Below are 18,907 nucleotides of genomic sequence, written 5' to 3'. Positions count from 1 at the left end.
ATATTTTTGCTTGTGTCATTTTTAGAGCAAGATAACGTGATTTAAAGCTGAACTCAGACGTCCTGCTGCTTTGAAATGGTGGCTCTAACATTGCTGGTGCTAAGCAGAACATGAAGCAAGAACTTTGGTCATCCTCTTCTCTTTTGTTTTTGGTTTTTCTTTTTTAATGCGTAAGGCTACAAAAGCAAACAGCTCTTACGTTCCTACTCCCTTTCCTCCTTATGGGGTGGCTTTAGCTTGGATGAAGGTCCCCCGTGACACACGGCAGCGCTTCCTGTCGGGGAGTGCTGTAAGCTGAGATTCTCTCTGTGCAAATCGCACGAGGGACGTTCAGGAAAATCCAGCCCGGACAAACGGGAGAGAATTGTTTGCTGCGGTTTTGCAAAGGCATAGCTGCCTGTACCAGCTGCGTGCATACGGAAGGTGACTCCAGCTTAAATCATGCCTGGAACAGAGGTATTACTACAGGGCCGCAGCTCAGTAGGCTGGGAGCATCGTTTTCAGAGTTAAACTATACTTACAAGCTACCAGAAATGGGGAGCGGTGGACTGGAAGCGGACAAGGTTCACGTGTCTTGCCTGGCTTTACTCTTGAAGATGGTTTCTAAATATTACAAAGTAAAGAAATACTTACGTGGTGGTATTTGAGAGATGTAGTTTAACGGCGGTTCGTTACATTCTGGCTTTCTTCAGTTCTGGAGCCGTTTCTTCTGTGCAGCTCCACGGGACGTTGCTGCTGCTGTTAATTTTTGGACTGAGCCTCTGACAGTTCTTTGGTATCTGCAGCTGCCACGCTGGCCGTGTTCTTCAGGCTCTTACGAGGAGCTCCTCGGCAACGCCGAAGCGCGTCCCCACGGCCGGTTTGCTCTTTGCATTTCTCAGCTGTAAGGTGCTGGTGAGAGGTTCGTCTTTCCCCTCTTCTTCGTCCCGTTTGCTGGCTTTGGAGATATTCCTGGCGCTTGCCTGAGCAGTCCCAGCCCTTGGAGACGCCCCTTATCGGAGCTGTGACTGCACTGGCTGACATAGGCGTTGCCGTGTGTGTCCCTGCCTCGCTTTGTCAATAGTACCGGCAGGTACGCGCGCGGCGGCGGCGATCTCTGCGGGTGTGACGGTGAGGTGAGGGCTGGCTGTGAGCACCCCCCTGTGAGCACCCTGCCGGCTGTTTCCTGAAGGTGGTCCTAAAGCCCTTCGTCCCGAAAGCATCTTGCCTTTGCAGCCAACAGGGGGGAAGAGCCAAGTCACCTGGGGTCTCTCGGTGGAAGACTAATATTTTGCTAGGTGTTTTAAAAACAAAAATCCCAACCCAAAAACAGGATTCTGACCGCTCGTGCGAGGGGGCGGCGCTGCTGGAGATCGGCACCTCCTACGGAGGTCGTTGCCTCAGGATGTCCTTCCTGGAAGCGCTCCCTGAACATTTTTGTCTTATGTGCTCAAGCTTACGCGCTTCTCTTTCTAACCTTTTCTGTGCCATGCCAAGTAACGCGGGAGAGTGTAGCTGAGCACCCCGCGTACCTAGTTATGTCAAGCACGTGTTGGGGCAGATCCTGCTCCGCCCCAGGAGGCGGCGGAACCCGAGCTCCCGCAGCCAGCGCTGCCCCGCTGCCAGCGACGTGGGCCGTGTTCCTGCCTGCAGCCATCAACGTCTTGCGGCCTTCCGTGGCCGAAAAATGATTGCAAGCACTGGAGGACAGTGCAGGCGTGAGTGTTAGAGTCTGCAGTCCAGAGGGTAAACAGATACCCCGTCAAAGACGGACACTGGAAGGGACCTTCCCCATGCACCCTCAGAAAGGTCCACGTGGTTTAACTTGGACGTGGAGGTGGCCACGTCAAGGCACCCTGGAAAACAAAGTCCTACACAAATGTGGAGAGTAGAAATATCCCTGATAAGTGAAATATAAAAATGGCAGTAAACCTGGTCAAAACCAAAAGAGGGACCATAGACATCTGCTCACCAAGATAAAACCGCAAGTCTGAGGGCACGTCCTCTTTCAGATAGAAGGGAGAAGCCTTCCAGAGAGTCCTTGGGGCTGGCAGGCGATCAAGGAATGAAAGGACTGCTCAAAAAAGCAAAGCCTTTAGTAGACAAGCTGAAACTCATCTGGTTTTACTTGGAAGAGCTCAGAGAGCTTTCTCTGCTGGAGACTTCCCGGGGAGGCTCGGGGGTAGGTCTCGAGCTGAAACGCCGCCAGAGCAGGTGGTAGGACAGGGCGTTCAATGAACGTGAGCAGGAGGCTGGGCCTGCGCCCCAAATTGTTGGGGGCCCTGAGGATGAAAAGGCCAAAGCACTTGCTTGTAGCCTCTCATTTAGAGTTCTCCTAGGGTTGGGAAGTGCCAGAAGCGTGGATGGGCTTCAAAAGGAGGCTTGCTTTCAGAGAGCTACCAGCCAGTGACCACGATGTCTTTGCTGCACTGGTAGAAACTCTGATGAAGACTTGAGACATAAATGACTACGATGTGCTGGAAGGGCCGATGGATGAGGAAGAGGAGGAATCCAGACTTCAGATCTGCTGGGAGGTTTCTGAAGGAGCCAGCAAGTATGTGGACCAGGAAGCTGGGGTTAATGTGGTCTGTCTGGGTTTCCAAAAGGCTTTTGATTACATCCTCTATGAAAGCCGTCAAAGCAGCTAGACTGATGTGGGATAAAAGGGAAATGCTGCTGGCGTGTAATAAAGGTCATGATTTGAAGAATTCGGGATGTAACTGGGAAATCGTGGGGCGTTGAGCTGCAGAGGTACGTGGTGAAGTAGAAATACGAAGTGGTGCGGCGGGAAGGAGAAATTGCTGCCAGTGACGGCTGTGGAACCAGCTGTGGTCTCGCAACGTGGGCATTGCTGCTGCTGAGCCATGGGCCTGTGGAAGTACCTGCTCAGTCCTGGTGAGGTGGGATGGAGGAGCCCCTGCGGAGCAGGACTGCCCTGTCACGGTGACCTACCGCAGCGCTGCGTATGGGACGGGGCAAGGATGTGCTCACGGGGAGGCAGCGCTCCAGGCTGCACTTGTGCTTCCCCCAGCTGATCTGCCACTCCTCTCTCTGGCTAGCCTCCCCTCTGCCTTGATCTCAAGCCGTGGGGTTTGGACCCTCTCCCCCATCAGGGCTAAGGCTCCCCAGATGTCTCCCTGAGCAAACAAAAGAGGAGGAGGTGTAAGGCCACCAGAGCCCGTCCCGTGGCCACCTGCGATGCTGACCCAGGGTGTTCCCAAGGGGCCTCCCCACGCCGCAGCTCCATCCAGAGGGGCCACAACTGGTACATCTGATGCAGCTTTGCCCCCCACCGCAGTGCCCGTGTCCTGCCCTGGGCCCCGCTCTCCGCCTCCCCCCGTCCGCCCGCGCTCCGCAGGTTACTGTTTGACAGAGGAAGGCTTGAGCCTGCCCTGTTTCCTGGCAGCTCGGATTTTTCCAGCTCATGAGGCAGGAGAGGTGGCTTGTGGCACTTTGTTTAAAGGGATGGAGCAGTCACGGTCACAGCCCCCGAGGGCCGCCCACCCTGCGGGAGCGTAAAGGACGTGCAATGGGTTTGTAGGATTCTGTAACACACAAGGCTGTGGAAGCTTTGTTTCCGTGAATTTCTTTTTTTACAAGTTATTATCAGTAAGGTAAATACACTTATGATTAGTAAAGCAAGAGTGTGTGTATGTAATATTTTTTTTGTTAGTAGCAAGTGTATCTATTTCAAAGTATTAAGGTACAGTTCACCGAACTGCTCCCAGGCGAGAGGTCACTCCGTGATGTCTAAAGTCTCTCCTTGGAGATGATCCATGCCACGAAGCCCCCGAGTCAGCCAGGCGTCCCCGGCGGGGCCGGGGGACTGCGCAGAGAAGGGCACACAGGGGGACCTCTCGGGGAGAGAGAGGGGCTTGTTTGGGTGGGTGGCCAGTTACTTTTACGTGGCTCCATGAGCGGGCAGAGGACACCAGCTCCTGGAACAGCTGTTGCTGACTTCTGCTTGCTTAGGAGGCCCCTTTGTAGGTTATGGCACTTTCTTTGTTTTGGGCATATCGAGGACACCCTGGGCTCCCAGCTGTGCTTATCAGGGGTGTCGCGGTCTCCCACCCGCGCCTGCCAAGGATGCGCTGGGTTCCCAGGCTGGCAGACGTTTTCTCCCTCTGTATTTTAGCAGGCATCCCTTGTCAGTACTTTTCCCCGTTATAACCAGGTCGCCTTCACGGCTGCTGCTCTGACGAGGGAGCAGCGTCATTCCCTTGGTGCCTGCAGGAAGAGGCTGCTGTGGGTCTGGCTGTGACCCCACAGGAGCCCCACGAGCTGTGCCGCCTACACCCACCAGTGGGGCTGGGTGTCAGGGACTCTCCTTGCTTGTTCCCTGCTACCAGCACCCATGTCAAAGCAGGGCGCTGGCTCTGCTTGGGTCCTCGGTGCTTGGCTGGGGGATGTCCACCACCCCGTGTGCCATCGTGGCAGCTTCCTGCCCAGGCGCTCGCTGCTCACTCCCCTGCTCCAGGGTTGTCTGGAAACGTGGCTGGAGGGGAGGGACCTCTGCGGGCACAGCGGGTGCTGTGAGTGCACCGGTCCCTTCCGGCAGGCAGCTGCTCAGCAGAGCTCGGCTCCCCAGCCTGGGAGACACCACTACACCCAGGGCTTTCGCTGCACCGCCGGAGAGCGAGGGGCTGCGCTCGCTGCTGCCCGCTGCCTGGCTGCTGAGCTGTACCAGCCGAGAAGCCCCAGGTGAGGGATGCCCTAGAATCGTGTTGGGGACGTGCCGTCCTTGGGCTGTGCCCCACAGGGGACAGCCATGGCTGGGTCTGTCCTGGGAACCATCCTCGCTGTGCTGGCCTCGCTCATCATCACTGCCAACACGCTGGTGGCCATCGCTCTCCTTCGCCTCATCCAGAAGAATGGCTCCAAGGGGCTCTATTTCGTCCTTAACCTCGCTGTTGCGGATGCCATGGTTGGCTTCACAGTCGTGGGTCTGGTCGTAGATGAGTTTTCCCAGCCCTTTTATCCTCCCCAGATATTTTGTGTCCTGCGAATGGCTTTCGTCACCTCCTCTTCTGCTGCCTCTATCCTATCCCTCATTCTCGTTGCGTGCGACAGGCACCTGGCCATCAGGAAGCCTTTCCACTATTTCCAGCTGGTGACAGGCCTGCGGGTTGGGGTGCGCTTGGTGGGGCTCTGGCTTGTTGCTGCCATCATCGGCTTCCTCCCAGTCCTCATCCCGGGCTTTCAGAAGATCACCACCCATGAGAAGTGCTCCTTCTTTGCCGTCTTCCACCCCACCTACATGCTCACGGTCTTCTGCGTCGGCTTCTTCCCAGCGCTCTTTCTCTTCATTTATCTCTACTGTGACATGCTGAAAATCGCCTCTGTGCACGTGCAGCACATCCGAGAAGTGGAGCACGCAGGGCTGGCGGGGGGCTGCCCCCCATCCCACACCACCAGCGACATGAAGGCCATGCGCACCGTTGCCATGCTCATCGGGTGCTTCACGCTGTCCTGGTTGCCGTTCTTTATCGCCAGCATCGTGCAAACTGTCTGTCCTGAGTGCTTCCCCTACAGAGTCATTGAGAACTACCTCTGGCTGCTGGGACTGTGTAACTCCCTCCTGAACCCCCTGCTCTACTCCTGCTGGCAGAAGGACGTGCGGCTGCAGCTCTCCCAGCTGGCTGCAGGCGTGAAGAGGAGAGTCTTCCTTCACCTGGGGAACGGCCGCCGTTTCCCTGGCAGAGGCACCAAGTCTCTCCCCACCGTGTCCTGCCTGCGGCTCCAGGACTGACACGGTAAGGAGCAGCTGGCACCGGCTTTCCAGCTCATCTCCTGCATCAGCGTGACCGTGAACTTGGGGCCTGCCAGCTGTGGAGATCATAGACGGGGTGGGACTAATCTGGATGCTAATTCCCAGACATCAGCGTGGCCACATTCCAGCTTCCCCACAGAGCCACAGCACGGCCTGTTTCGCACCAGCCCCAGGCACCCCAAATTGCGGGTGCATGACACGCATTAGATTTTGCCTGGAGAGCCTCAGCAAGAGCAGCCTTGTGTCTCCTGGGATGAAGCCCTCAGCACTCGCTCAGGCTAAGATCCTTCACCCATTGCTGCCCGGCTTCCCTTGCCCAGAACTGGGATGCTCCTGCCCTCCCCTCTGCCTGCAGTGCCAGCGCTGCCGACGAGCCCCAGGCGCCCAGGGCAGGGATGCTCGCACAGCGTTGGCTCTGTCGCCTTTGGCTCTTGGCACAGGCAGCAGCGGCTGGGACCTGGGTGACCTTCCTGGGAGTCGCTGCCCCTCCTAAACCGAACTCGCTGTCCTATACCTGCAGCCTGAGCCGCTCCCCGAACCCATCCCTGCAGCCAGAGATGCGGCAGGGTCGCCCCCGCTCCGGGCTGCGCCCACCCGAGGCAGGGGCGAGGGCTCTGGGTGCTCTGCCGTGGCACCGGGGATGCAGAGGGGCTCCCGCTGTTCCCTGGCGGCAGCTGTATCTGCACCGGAGCTGCAGGGCGAGCGCGGAGCAGCCCCAGGTGCTGCGCTCCTGGGAGAGGTGCAGGGCAGCACAGGCTCTGCTGTTGCTGTTTGGCTTGGGCTGTAAAGTGAGTTAATGAGTAACTGGCTGAACGCTGAGCCGTGGCAAAGGAGCAGGAGGAACGGCTGCCTTGGAGCCAGGCAAAACCCCATGCAGGGGGGCTGCTTTGTCCCACCAGGGCTGGATTTGGGACCACGAGGGTCCCTATATGCTGACTTTCCCCATGGGAGCACACAGCACTTCTGCACGCCCTGCGACACTGCAGTGGTAGCCAGACTGCCGGCCCTGCTAGAGGCTACGATATTTAATTGCTTCCCATAAAATCTTGTACATTTAATTAATGTGGCAAGAAAATTTCCCTTAGAAAGGTTTCTTAGCTAAGAACGTATCCTAATCTGAAAATGAAAATGAGCGTGCTACACATAAAATAGCAGTGTTGCCACCTCTGTTGTCAGCACCACTGGTAGACCTGAAGGCTCAAGGCCCATACGCATCCAGAACCTGCCTTGGTCCTGCGTCCTTCCCCATCCTAGAGGCAGAGGCAAAAATAAAAGCGCCTTTTAAAAACAAACCCAAACAGGTCCTCCGTAGCTTTCACCTCTGCCTGGGGAAGGCCCGAGACCAAACATGGCAGGGCAGGTGCCGTTCCTAGCCGTACCGCACGGACCGAGCCCGAGAGAAGGCCTCCAGAGAGCAGCCCTGGCTCTGTGGGCGGACTGATGCCTCGGGGGTGGATCCAGTCGGACTCAGTTCTGGGGATCAACGCATCATCTGTCTGTAGGATGCGTTCGCTGCCTATCCTCGGTGAAGCCTGAGCTCCGCCGGCTGCTGCTTGGCAAAGCTGACCTCGCTGAGCCTCTGATGACGCCAAAGCCATCCTCTGCCTCCCTCCGACATGCTTCCCACGGGGAACATCGCGGGTGGGTACCCAGTGCGAACAGAGATGCTTCGCACCTGGGCCTCTTGCCGCTGCCCGCGGGGCCGGCCGGCGGCGCAGGACACGGTGCAGCTGGGAACAGGCTGGAGCAGCTGGGGCTCCATTCCTGCAGGACACCCCCAGATCCCGGCGGGGCGGCGCGGACCAGCAGCCGTTCCCCGTGAGACCCTGCCTGCTTTCGTCTCCCGTCCCCGCGCCCCCGCCACGCGGTGACTGCGGGTGCCGAGGGCGCCCATCGCCCAGGCGCCGCAGGAGCGCGGCTGGACACGCGTGGGCGCATCCGAGGCCTCGGGGCGAGGAGGGATGGATTATTACTGCTCCGAGGGGAGAGGAGGGAAGGATGAGGAGCGCTTTCCCTGCTTGCCGCCCTTCAGCCCAATAAAGTGCATTTCTGGCAGCCTGTTCTCTGTTCCTGAGGGCCCGGGGGAGGTCGGGGCTGCAGCCGGGGGGTGCTGCTGCTGCTGCTGTCGCCCCGGGGTGGGGGGCCGGGACCGGCTCCTCTACTGCGGGAGCGGGGTGCGGGAGGACCGGGACTGGAGGACCCCCCCGCCGCTGCCGCTCCGCGCCCGCCGCCGGCGAAGTCTTCCAGCATCCCATCGTGCTGTGCGCGCAGCGCCCCGCCCCTTAGCGAGGCGGCAGCCAATGGGCGGCCGAGGAGGGGCCGGTGGGCGGTGCCGGGTGTGCGCTGAGGGCCGCGGCCGGGTGCGGGAGCGGGCGGTGAGTGCGGGGCCGGGAGCGGGGGCGGCTGCGGAGGGGAGCCGCCCCAGGGCGGGCGGGCTGTGCGGAGCGGGGCGGCGGCGGCTGCGGCTGCGGCTGCTGCGGTTTGGGCCCGGAGCGCTGCAGCGGGGTGCCGGCCCTCCCCGGCCGGTCCCCCCGGTGCGGCCCGCACGGCTCGCGAGCGGCGGGGCGCCTTTGAGCGGCGCACCCAGCGCCAAGGGCCCTGCTGCCCTTAAGGCTCCGCGCCCGGGCGGCCCGGCGGCTGTTTTGAGCGGTTTATTTCGGGTGGGAGGCCTCCAGGCGGCCCGCCGGGTTCAGCGGTCACTGAAATGTCGCGACGTGGTACTACAGGAGGGAGGGGAAATGAGCCGCATTTCAGCAAAGGGTCGAACGGACCGTACGCAGGCCGCATCTGGGGGGCTGCGCCCAGGTGTGGGCCCCCCAGTTCGAGAAGGAGAGGGAGCTGCTGGAGCGAGCCCAGCGGAGAGCTACGGAGGTGATCAGGGGCTGGAGCATCTCCCGTGTGAGGACAGGCTGAGAGACCTGGGCTTGTTCAGCCTGGGGAAGAGAAGGCTGAGGGGGGATCTCATCAGTGCCTATAAATATCTGAAGGGTGGGTGTCAGGGGGATGGGGCCGGGCTCTTTTCAGCGGTGCCCAACGCCAGGCCAAGGGGCCACGGGCACAAGCTGGAACACGGGAAGCTCCCCCTGAACATGAGGCCAAACCCCTTCCCTGTGCGGGTGCCAGAGCAGGGGCACAGGCTGCGCAGAGAGGCTGTGGGGTCCCTTCCCTGGAGACATTCACCCCCCGCCTGGACGCGGCCCTGTGCCCCTGCTCTGGGGGTGCCTGCTCACGCAGGGGTGGGACGGGGTGAGCTCCAGAGGGCCCTTCCAGCCCCCACCAGTCTGAGATTCTGTGATTCTGACGCCCCAAAGTGGTAGGTTTCCAAAGGTGGGGCATAAAGGTGGCAGAGCAGCTTCACCCCTGGGTGTGACTGGTTGTGTTCCCTCTTCTCTGAGCACCAGGCAGGCCCGGCCGTGGGACTCAGCTTGCGCTGGATCCGCTCTGCTGCAGCCAGGTTGTACGTAGGACGTGCGGGTAGGTTTGGGCACGCTCACACCAGTAACCACAGCTACCAGTGGGCTGTGACTCTCCCACAGCCCCGCTCCATAAAGATCCTTTGGCTACGATTCATACATACTCGCATGCGCACATTTCTGTGGTTCCTTAAGCATTACACTAAAGCTTCTATATGTGTTTCTTACCATCTTAATTATTTTGCTCATATTTTGGGTGTGTGTGTGAGGTCCAGCTGTTAACAGCAACCTACGTTCAGATCATGCTGTGTAGAAATGCTTTTGTTCCTTAGTGCCGTGTGTTCGTTACCCAAACGTGTTAGCTCTTGGGCGGATTACTCATTAGTCCACATGCTGTCCAGCTCCCCCGTGCTTCATTTGCACAGCTACAATAATTAGACACCGTATTTTTCTGGCCTGCAGAGCATTGCAGCAGAGCCGTGAGAGGATGGGTAAAATGCTAGGGCAGCCTGGGGTAGGAGTTTGTCCAGCAAACTTGCTTTCCTTCTTACTCTAGCCTTTTACCTCCTTCCCGCTCTGGAAGCTGACTGGTCAGTTTTTCTGTTCCTGTTTTGTTTGAGGGTTTTTGTAACATCTAATTAAAAAGCCCCTTGCGTTAAGTTGTTGAAAGCTCTGTCTGAGCCACTGTAAGGTCAGGTTTCTTAGTTTAAGGTCATGTTTTTGGTATGGGTGACTTGAGCTCGTAGAAGGGGTGAAGTTCAATCTCCCAGTAATTTCAAAGATAAGGTGTTGCTGGAGAGGCATTCTGTGCACCTTCCAAAGATGGTGTGAGATTTCTCCCCTAATCCCCCACTTTTCTGCTGACATTCTTCCAGTGCCAACGTGTCTGTCCCAAAGCGGCGCTTTCCCACTGCATCCAGCTGCTCTGCTCGTGGCCAAGACGGAGCCGTTGGTCCTCGTGCTGGTGCTGCCCCTCTGCAAGCCTCTCATCGCCCCTTGGTCCAGGTTTTTGCACTAGGATTTTCCAGTGATCCTGAGTGATGCCTCTGCTGGAGTTTTCTTTAGGACTTCCCTCTTTTTTTTCTTCTCTTTCTTTCTTCTTCCTTTTATCCCCACCCAAGTAGGTCTGTATGGTTCATCCTGCGTCCCTTTGCCTGGCAGGTTTCCTCTTCTAGCCTTTCAAAAATATATTTCTGAAAACGTGAGCTTTCAAGCATTTGTTACGAAGCGGCAGGTATTGCTTCCCAGGTGTGCTGCAAGTGAGGTTGGCAGGATGGGGAGGGATGTGAGCAATGAGCTGCCTGGGGTCCGGCACATCCCCTCTGAGCCCGCAGCCGCCTGCTCCGCACCCCGGGCGATAGAGGACGAGCTGTGAGCCCCAGTTGTAGCCCAAAACTATTTTAGGCATTGGGTCAAGAGGGAAGGCAGTTTGAGAGGCTTGTTAGTGTCCTAAAAACACTCCGTGGAATATTTAGTGGTTCGGTGTGATGGCTGGGGTGGGTGGCGAGGACTGCCGAGGACTGCCGGTGGGGAGGCAACGGCGGCCGAGCGCCTGGGTCTGTGCCGGCGTACCCACGGAGGTGCGTACGCACGCTGCTAAAGAATTTTTTTCCTTTGTTTTGGGTTACAACGGTGAGCAAATGGCACAGCTCATACACAACTTGATCAAGGCTCTGTGTTTTTGCTGCTGTGGATACGTATTTGTGAGAATACGCCATTCGCGTGAAAACACTGCAGATAGCCCTTTGCTATTGCTGAATGCTGTGTTTTCAGGGTCAAAGAAGAAAGGGACTCTTTGTGTCTCTTTCTTCTTTTTTTCTTTTTTTTTTTTTTTCAAATGGTGTCCTGCTAGAATAATTAGCTTGTCTGAAGTTAATATTTCTTTTGAGTACAAGCTTCCAGGATCAAAGAAAGTGAGTGGTGTGCCTCTTACCGTCGAGGATTACCAGAACTTAATCTTTCTGTGCAAAGGCAACTAATCGCAGGCATGCAAGCAGGGTTTATTTAACTGCGTGCCAGCACTTAAAAGCATTGATGTATGAAATCCCTTGCAAATTCAGATGTACTTGCTGCTAATCGCTTCTCCACCTGCTCGTCCACCTCTGTCCCCCACGTCCCAGAATCCGCCTATCGGTGTCAGTCACTGGAGATGGATGGTGACACGTGCAGCCGCCGTTTGCCAGCTCCAGTCCCAGCCTGCGCTCCCGGTGCCGGGGCTGTGGCCGCCCGCCCGCGGGGCAGCGCGCTGGTGGTTTTAGTGTCATTAGGACCCAACTTTCTGTTTGTGCTCGGAGGCTTGCACGGAGCCGCGCTAGGCGTGGGAGCTCAGCCCTGGACTCCATCTTTTAAACAAGTAAACAAGCTGGGAGAGGCAGGAAAACTGGCTGAAATACTGCAATATGATCAGCATCTCGCCATGTTTCTCCTGCAGTACGCAGGTAAAGAACATGTCTTGTGCGCTTTTCTTGAAAGCACCTTTCTCTGATAATGCCTTGTTAGTGGTGTTAGCAGGAAGGATTGTGTGGAGCTGACAGAAGTAACTATTGAAAGTCTGCTGCTCTCATCAGTGTGCCCAGGCAGCTTCTGGATCAAGCTGGTGATTATAAATCTCTAACTATGACGCTTAAGCCAGGAATACAGCAGAAAAGGGTGCACAAGCCCAATAATAGTTTTTGAACCTGGGAACTAGTCTTGGAAAGCAAATGGTTGGTATCGAAATGTAACTTGAAAGCCTCTGTATCTTCTCTCCTTTCCCTTCTTTGCTGCTTTCTCTGTGTTCTCTAACTGGTTGCTGCAGATGCTCTGTACTCGGTTTCTTCTGAAGTGTGTCTCTTTAGAGCTGAAAACAAGCAGTGTGCAGTCAGATGGCAGATTGTATCCTGGAATCCAGTTTATTTCTAAATTGCATTTCTAAACAGGCAGAAAAGAAGAGGGCCCCCTGTTCGGGCTGAGCAATGCTTATTTCATATATTTGCCAATGTTGGCAAAAGGTAAATCCGTATTTATAGCAAAGCCTGTGTCAGCCCATTGCTTAGGTTCCTCTTGATGCTGGCTAAGAGAGAAGTTTGAAGAGTGGGCATAATTGACCCAGTCATTTTAATGTGTTCATTAAAATGCTTTTAGGTGTGTGAAAGTGTCAGAGGTCTGTTACTAGTTTTTTTTTCTTTTTCTCTGAGTTACTGGGGACAGATTTGTGTACCTGCTTTTTATGAACTAGTTGGACATCCAGAAAACCATTCGAGTGTCTGACCAGCAGCAGTGCGAGGGCGCTGCCAGAGCATGCGGTTCCCTCGCCTGGCCCCGGGTGAACCGGTTTGTGCGCCTCGAGCAGTGCTAGGCTTGTGGGCAGAGCTCCTTTGTCACTTGATTGAACATTAATAAACGCAGCAGGGAAGATTTTGCAAAAATGTTGAAGTGGAAGCTCTGTTGGGTGCTGTTTTCCCGCACAATTGAGCTGTGCAAATCCGCGTTGTGGGTAGGAGCATGGCAAGCTTGTTTGGCTCTTGGGAATAGAAATGGTCTGTGAAACAGTGCTTTTCAGTTCGTGTTTTTGGCTGTTCCTAATTTCTTTTTTTTCACTGTGTCATTAAGGCAAATGGCCAGGTTAGCAGTTACCTAGTGGTTGGAAAATGAAGTCCTGTCCAGAGCCTGGCACGGCACCCGGTGAGGGTAGACACTTCCCATGATTTATGCCTGGAACATTGAGATCTTTCCTGTCTCTTCCAGGCCCTTTCTAAACGCGTGCTGTGAAAGCTGCAGCCATATATAGCGTCAGCACAGACCCGAATCGACACCTACCCGAAGGGACCGGTGGGGCTGTGCACTGTTCATGCTGCTCAGGACAGCGGGCGGCTGCCGTGCGTCTTCCCCTAAGGCACGACTCAGCATCTGTTTCCAGAGGCGAAGACCACCCACGGCAACCTGCTGCTGCTGTGTGAGAGGACTTGCTGGTAGTCGTTTCTGCTCATCTTTAAGCATCTTCACTGTTTTCCCTGGTCCATTTTTTTCTAGTGAGGAATCTTCTAGTCCAGGTTGATTTATTTATTTATTAAATTTTTAGTTGCTGCATTATGGCACATCCTGATATCTTGGCCCTAAAAATTCCCTCTTCTGAAATATCCCTGGAGACGCATATGGGTGTGTTTGGAGGTGAAGGGCACGCTAACGCCTGTGCCATGTATGGCTGTCTAGAAATGCTGACGCTGGTCTGACCCTCACTGAGAGCCATAATTTTTCTCCCCCTCCCCTTACCTTCTGCGTAGCCCTTCACTGCAAATGCAGAAATCTGCTGATTTCTGCCTTTCATGGCTGGCTCTTCACAGAGCCTCAGTAAAGCTGAGTAAAACCCTGAGGCTTGCTCCTGTGCCGGTGGTCCCTCCCTCCCTGGTCCCTTGAGACCAGCTCAAAATAGCCAAGGATGCTTTGTTAAGGTTGAAGTGAAGGAAAAGTGCTCGTGCTCGTGCCTCACAGCCGCACTGGCTGGTTCTATCAGCTCTTATCCTGCTCTGTGCCCAGGAGAGAGGTTTTTCTGCAGCCGCCTTCTCTGCATGTGCTTTGTATCCAGTGGGATGTGGCTGGAGCTCCAGCTGATCCGCTGTTTGCAGAAATGATGGAAGAGAGACAATCGTTCTGAAGGTGGCTGCTGTCTGTGGCATTTACCAATATTAGGGTGGGAAATCTGACATAACAAGGGGTTTCTTTCTCTAAAGCGCTTTGGAAATCTTCACTCCGGCTTGGCTGAATTCTTGGAGGAAACTCCGTGCTGCAAGATTGCAGCGATCCAGGTGCCCACTATTTGTACCGCTTCCATTGCCTGCTTTCAGTACTACCCTTTCTTTCGTGGGTCATCTACTCTTTCTCCGTCTTGGGGAAGTGAGAGCAAAGCTTTCCCAGGACGTTTTGCTTCTCCGTATTGAGTGTGCCATAACCTGCCTGGGGATGGGGGCTCGTCCCGTCTTGGGGGGGCCCTGGTGACCCGCAGGCAAGGACAGGTCTGGCTGTGCCGAGTCGCGTGGGTGCCTCCACCCAGAGCCTTCCAGCTGGTGGCTGACGAGTACCTTGCTCCTGGCTGTGGGCAGGCTCTCGGGACAGGCGGCTGCGCACAGGGACTCTTACTGCTCGCCATAACCACCCTCGCAGAGGCCTGGGCGCGGGTTGTTAAATGAGAGTTTCTGCAGATGAAGGCAACTCTGTGACCATCAGCAGTAGCTCCTGGCTTCCTCAGCTCGCAGAGCCTGGAGGAAGACGGGGCAAAGTGCCTGTGGAAGTAGGTCTTGCGATCCTGAAGTCCTTGTTGGAGGAGCTGCCAGGACCCCTTGTGTGAGTGGGACTAAGAATAACTGCGTCCTCTCCAGCGCTGTTTCTAGACAACACTACCCAGAAAATATGTTAGTTTTTGTTTATGGCTTGTGAAGGAGCTACTCAGTTTCCAGCCTGTGCCTGCAAAGAAGAATATGTTGCATTTCACGATCTCATCAACTTCCATTTTCTGTAACTTCTGAATATTTCCAACTTGTGGAATTCTAGTCTGAGGCTCTATAAGGCCAACAGCAGGATTCTCTTCCAGAGCATTTGTACCATGTGCTCTGCATGCCATAATGAAATTGTAAATGCAGAGGGTTAGCTTTAAAAGCAAGAAAGGCCTATTTCTACCTTTTGAAGAGGTTTAGGCACTCTGGGGAAGCTTATCAAATCAGAAGGGTAGCTTGAAACCAGTTCTTGTGTCGAGAAGTAATTGACTTAGAAGAAAAAAGGCTTTAAACTGGAATGAAGCTTCCCAGCAGGGGTGCAGACTTTCTTCCTTTCTTCATGCAGTTTGGTAATGTTTTCGGACACGAAGCTTGATTTGAAGCAATTGCATTTTAGCTCTTTAAATATTCCGTCCTAATGCAGGGATTCACAGGAAGGAATCCTTGCTGACTCAGCGCTGCCTCAAAGTGCATCGATGGCCCGTGAGGTCTCAATTGGAAAAAAGGCTAGAGGAAAGTCAATCACTTATTGCAGAAATCTGAGGGAAATATAATAATTTTCAGTTTTATTCATACTCTTGTCCTTTCGTTGTACTGCTGTGGCCGTTTTAGGATTGCTCTGTAAGACATGACTGTTGTTATGGGGCTTGAGGTTAAAAACAAAACCGAATCCTCCAGAGGGAGCAAAACGAGGGTTTTAACTCTGACCTCTTTGCTGATCTTGGTGTGGTTTCTCAAATAGGATGAACTACGTGATGGCTTGATGAGACAGTGAGCCTGGACCTGGATTCCTGGGACTGGTGCCTTAATCACGCCCTGTGTGGTCACCTTTGAGCATTAATCTGACACCGTGAATTTGTACCAGCACAAAAAAATGTTGCTGCATTCACGCCTGGGGCTCATGTGTTGCATCTGTTAGAGAGCATATCTGATTACGTTTAATGGAGAGCCCATAAATAATACATTTTTTTGGAAGTGGGATATTCATGAAGTGGCTGGTGCAAATCCATGGTCTGTTCTCCCAGGAGTGTCTCTGGTTGTCTTTACGATGCTTTTGCTGGATTTAGCCCGTCTCTCTCACAGGTAGTGCATGTTGGTAGTTAGAAATGTGTTTGCTGGAGTAATGCTGAGCTGAACGCATCCTCATCCTTCAGGCAGTCGTTGATCTCACACTGGACTTCACCTGACTTCCTCCAAAAACCACGCCACTGAACTTTAACTTACATTACTCTCATCCTTAGGCAGTTCCTATGATGAGAGTCCCCCAGCTTGGGGAGGAATGACCCTGTGCACCAGCACGCACTGGGGACAGACTGCTGGAAAGCAGCTCTGTGGAAAACATCTTGAGTGTCCTGGTTGACATCAAGCTGAACACGAGCCAAATTGTACCCTTGCGGCAAAGGGGGTCGGCAGCGTCCTGGGCTGCCTTAGGCTGAGCGTTGCTGGCGGGTCCAGGGAGGGGATCCTTCCCCCAGCACCGGTGAGGTCATGCCTAGGGTGCTGTCTCCAGCTCTGGGCTCCCCAGGACCAGAGAGTCATGGATGTTCCAGGGGGAGCCTGATGAAGGGTAATTAATGTGATGAAGGGATTGGAGGATCTGACAGTGAGGAGAGTCTGAGTGAGCTGGGCTTCTTTAACCAGGAGAAGAGAAGCCTTGGCGTGGGTGCAGAGTGTGTTCAAATACACATTGATGGGAAAGAGTAAAGAAGATGAAGTCAGAGTCTTAGTGGTGCCCAATGAAGGGTCAAAGGGCACGCATCAAAATACAGGGAATTCAACTCAACACGAGGATATTTTGCTTGCTGTGAGAGTGGTCAAGGCCTGGAATGGGCTCCCAGAGAGGTGCTGTAGTCTCTGGCCTTGGAGATACTCCGGGCCCAGCTGGACAGTGCCCTGAGCTGCCACTGCCTTGAGCGGGGGCTCGGGCTGGACGATCACCAGAGATCACTTCAGTGAGAAATACCCTGTGATTTGCTTCCAGAGAAGGGAATGGTTAGGTTTCCCCGTGAGTCTCCACTCGCCTCTCTGTTCTGATCTGAACTCTTGAGCAGTTTTGCTTTATTCAAGAGAGCTTTGGCCCTGCTGGTGATATTCCCAGCAGTTTCGAGCCTATTTTGAACACAAAAGTTAATTGATGAAGTGCAAGACATTGCAATGTGCTCCAAAATATTCCGTTCAGCTTTGCCTCTTTATCAAGGATCATGACACCCAGGGCAATTCTTTGTCGGTTTTGCCATGTGTATTTCTTGTCCCGAGGATTGTGCTTTGTGTTTCTTGGTGAGCTGTTGGAACAGTATTAGCCGCGTCGTGTCCTCCCGTTGTTCGCACCGAGCAGAAGTCTGTGGCTGTTCGGCTCCACGTCACGCGTCACAGCAGGTCTGTCCTGCAGCAGCTTTGCTGTTCTGAGGTGCCCGACCGTAGGTGTGGGATTCATTTCTCCCCGAGGCAGCAACTCCGAGCTGGCCGGTTGTGCCTTGCTCTGTAGTGGATGGCGAGTTGTCGCCACCGGCAGTGGCGTGGTGTCTGTGACCAAGCGTGGGCTGGTTGGAAGTGTTCCGAGGTGAGAGGAATTGTACTCTAAGCTCTGTGCAGAGCGCTGTTGGCTGGGAGGGTGACTGTTGTCCCCCTTCTACAGGGAGCTTAGGGTGACCCCATCCTCTGCTGCAATGTTGGTTGAGACCTGTTCTGTGACTGTTGGGTAGGAGTCTTGCTTTGAGTTTTATGGTATTTCTGTAACAGCTGCCTCTTTCCAGTGTCTACGTGGGGCTCTGAAAGCTCCAGCTGTACGTGTTCAGGTTGCTGTTTTATTTCTCCTGGCAATGTCACAGCCGGTGTGAGTGCATCCCCCTTTGATGGCATGACTTGGTTATTGTAATTCTGGTGCACAGGGGCTTTCAGCAGGACTCTTGCCCACGGCTTGCGTGGACTGCAGCAGCACATTACATTCCTGGCATGGCGCGCTGTGATCGTATTATGCCTGTTTAGCATTCTTTCTATTTGCTTCCTATTAAGTAGCAAATTAAGTCAGCTTCGTAAGCTTGCAGTTGAAGCCTCAGTCCCTATGCTGGCAAGCTGTTTCTTATAGTTCCTCAGAAGTATATGGGACAGCAGTGTTCTCTGCAGGGAAAATACGCAGGTATGCTACCATGGCTTGCAGAAGTCTCCAGTGGCTGGCTTCAGGTGTTAATGTTTAGATGATCTTGAAGATTTGTAGGACCACAGAATGTCATCTAGAAGAGCAGAAAACCATGTAACTGCAGAGCTCTGGGTCTTTTGTTTTTGTCCAAAATTAGAAAGCTTGGAAGCATTAGCCCAACTTGCAGAGTTCATCCTATGAGACTTCTTACAGCGTCCAGGAGAGCATGACCCTGACACAACACACTTTGTGTCCGGACACCACAGCTCATCCGTGGTAGTGTGACCCCATAAAATCTAATAGAAGAATAGTTTCCTGAATTTACTTTGTTTAAAAACAACAACAAAGCCCCCAAATTAAGCCTTCCCCCAGCTTCTCTGAGGAGAGTAGAGAGGAAGAATCACAGTGAAACCCAGGGCTATAGCATTGGGAGGAGACGTCAGCGTGTGTACGGTGTAATTTGGTGTATGACAGGGGACAGGTGTTTTGTCAAGGCCTTCGGAGCTGTGTGACTGGTGAGAACAACTCTTTTCTTGGAGACCTTGGAATCCCTTTGCACGTGGGGAAAAGTCGCTGAAGTTGCAGGTAGGGAACTACATGAGACGCTGTGGTGGGAAATTTGAGTGTCACAAACGCAGGCCCCCAGTTATTCGGCAGGACGTGAGGTGCATTACAGACTGCTGCCTATTTTTGGATAGCATTTATTTTTTTGGAGCAGAGCACTAGCTTTGACACAGTTTAGAGTCGGTATGCCTGTATGTCCAAGTGGGAGGAGGAGCCCCTCTCCTAAAGATGGCATTCTCACCTTAAGGTTTAAGGCTGTGTTTGAGCAGCACGGTGGAGTATGTCCAACAGGCTATCAACTTTTGAAGTGGTGTTAGAAGATGAGACTTTAAGTCTTGCTGTTCAAAAGGTGGTTATCCAGGCTCCCTCTGTATTGTACAAAGAGAGGTAGCTGCCTCGAAGGTCTGGAGACCCGCCCTTTAGGTCCCTCTGAACGATTGCATGGCCATCTGGTGTCCAAGTCTGAAAGCTGCTTTGGCTTTGACTCATCTGGATGGGTTTCATGCCTGGGTGCTGGGGCTGAGGCTCTCCTGGAACAGCCCTGCGAGAGGATCCATCAGGGTGTCCTTCCTGGGCG

The 18,907-nt window shown here is 54.3% G+C and overlaps 2 protein-coding genes across 3 annotated transcripts in view; both read left to right on the top strand.

The window, feature by feature from the left end:
• Positions 1-4,427: 4,427 nt before the first annotated feature.
• Positions 4,428-7,798, top strand: GPR119 (G protein-coupled receptor 119). Its single transcript, XM_064463508.1, has one exon. It carries the CDS (start codon positions 4,748-4,750, stop codon positions 5,726-5,728), a length of 981 nt encoding a protein of 326 aa, XP_064319578.1. The 5' UTR covers positions 4,428-4,747; the 3' UTR covers positions 5,729-7,798.
• Positions 7,799-8,054: 256 nt separating this feature from the next.
• ENOX2 (ecto-NOX disulfide-thiol exchanger 2) overlaps positions 8,055-18,907 on the top strand; it is a 54,113-nt gene continuing 43,260 nt past the window's right edge. Inside the window, exon 1 of one of the 2 annotated variants that reach the window (XM_064463501.1) lies at positions 8,055-8,124. The gene's annotated coding sequence lies outside the window, so the exon portion shown is untranslated. Of the gene's footprint in view, positions 8,125-13,093; positions 13,113-18,907 lie in introns of those variants that run through there. The other variant, XM_064463500.1, reaches the window with a different exon arrangement.

Source organism: Phalacrocorax carbo, chromosome 11 (assembly GCF_963921805.1).
Source record: "Phalacrocorax carbo chromosome 11, bPhaCar2.1, whole genome shotgun sequence".
Lineage (NCBI taxonomy): Eukaryota > Metazoa > Chordata > Aves > Suliformes > Phalacrocoracidae > Phalacrocorax > Phalacrocorax carbo.
Note: the sequence above shows the minus strand (reverse complement) of the source record. Positions and strands in the feature narration are given on the sequence as shown.

Bases quoted from the DNA above. Each gene is read 5' to 3' on its own strand.
- GPR119 (XM_064463508.1), top strand. From the start codon at position 4,748: ATGGCTGGGTCTGTCCTGGGAACCATCCTCGCTGTGCTGGCCTCGCTC.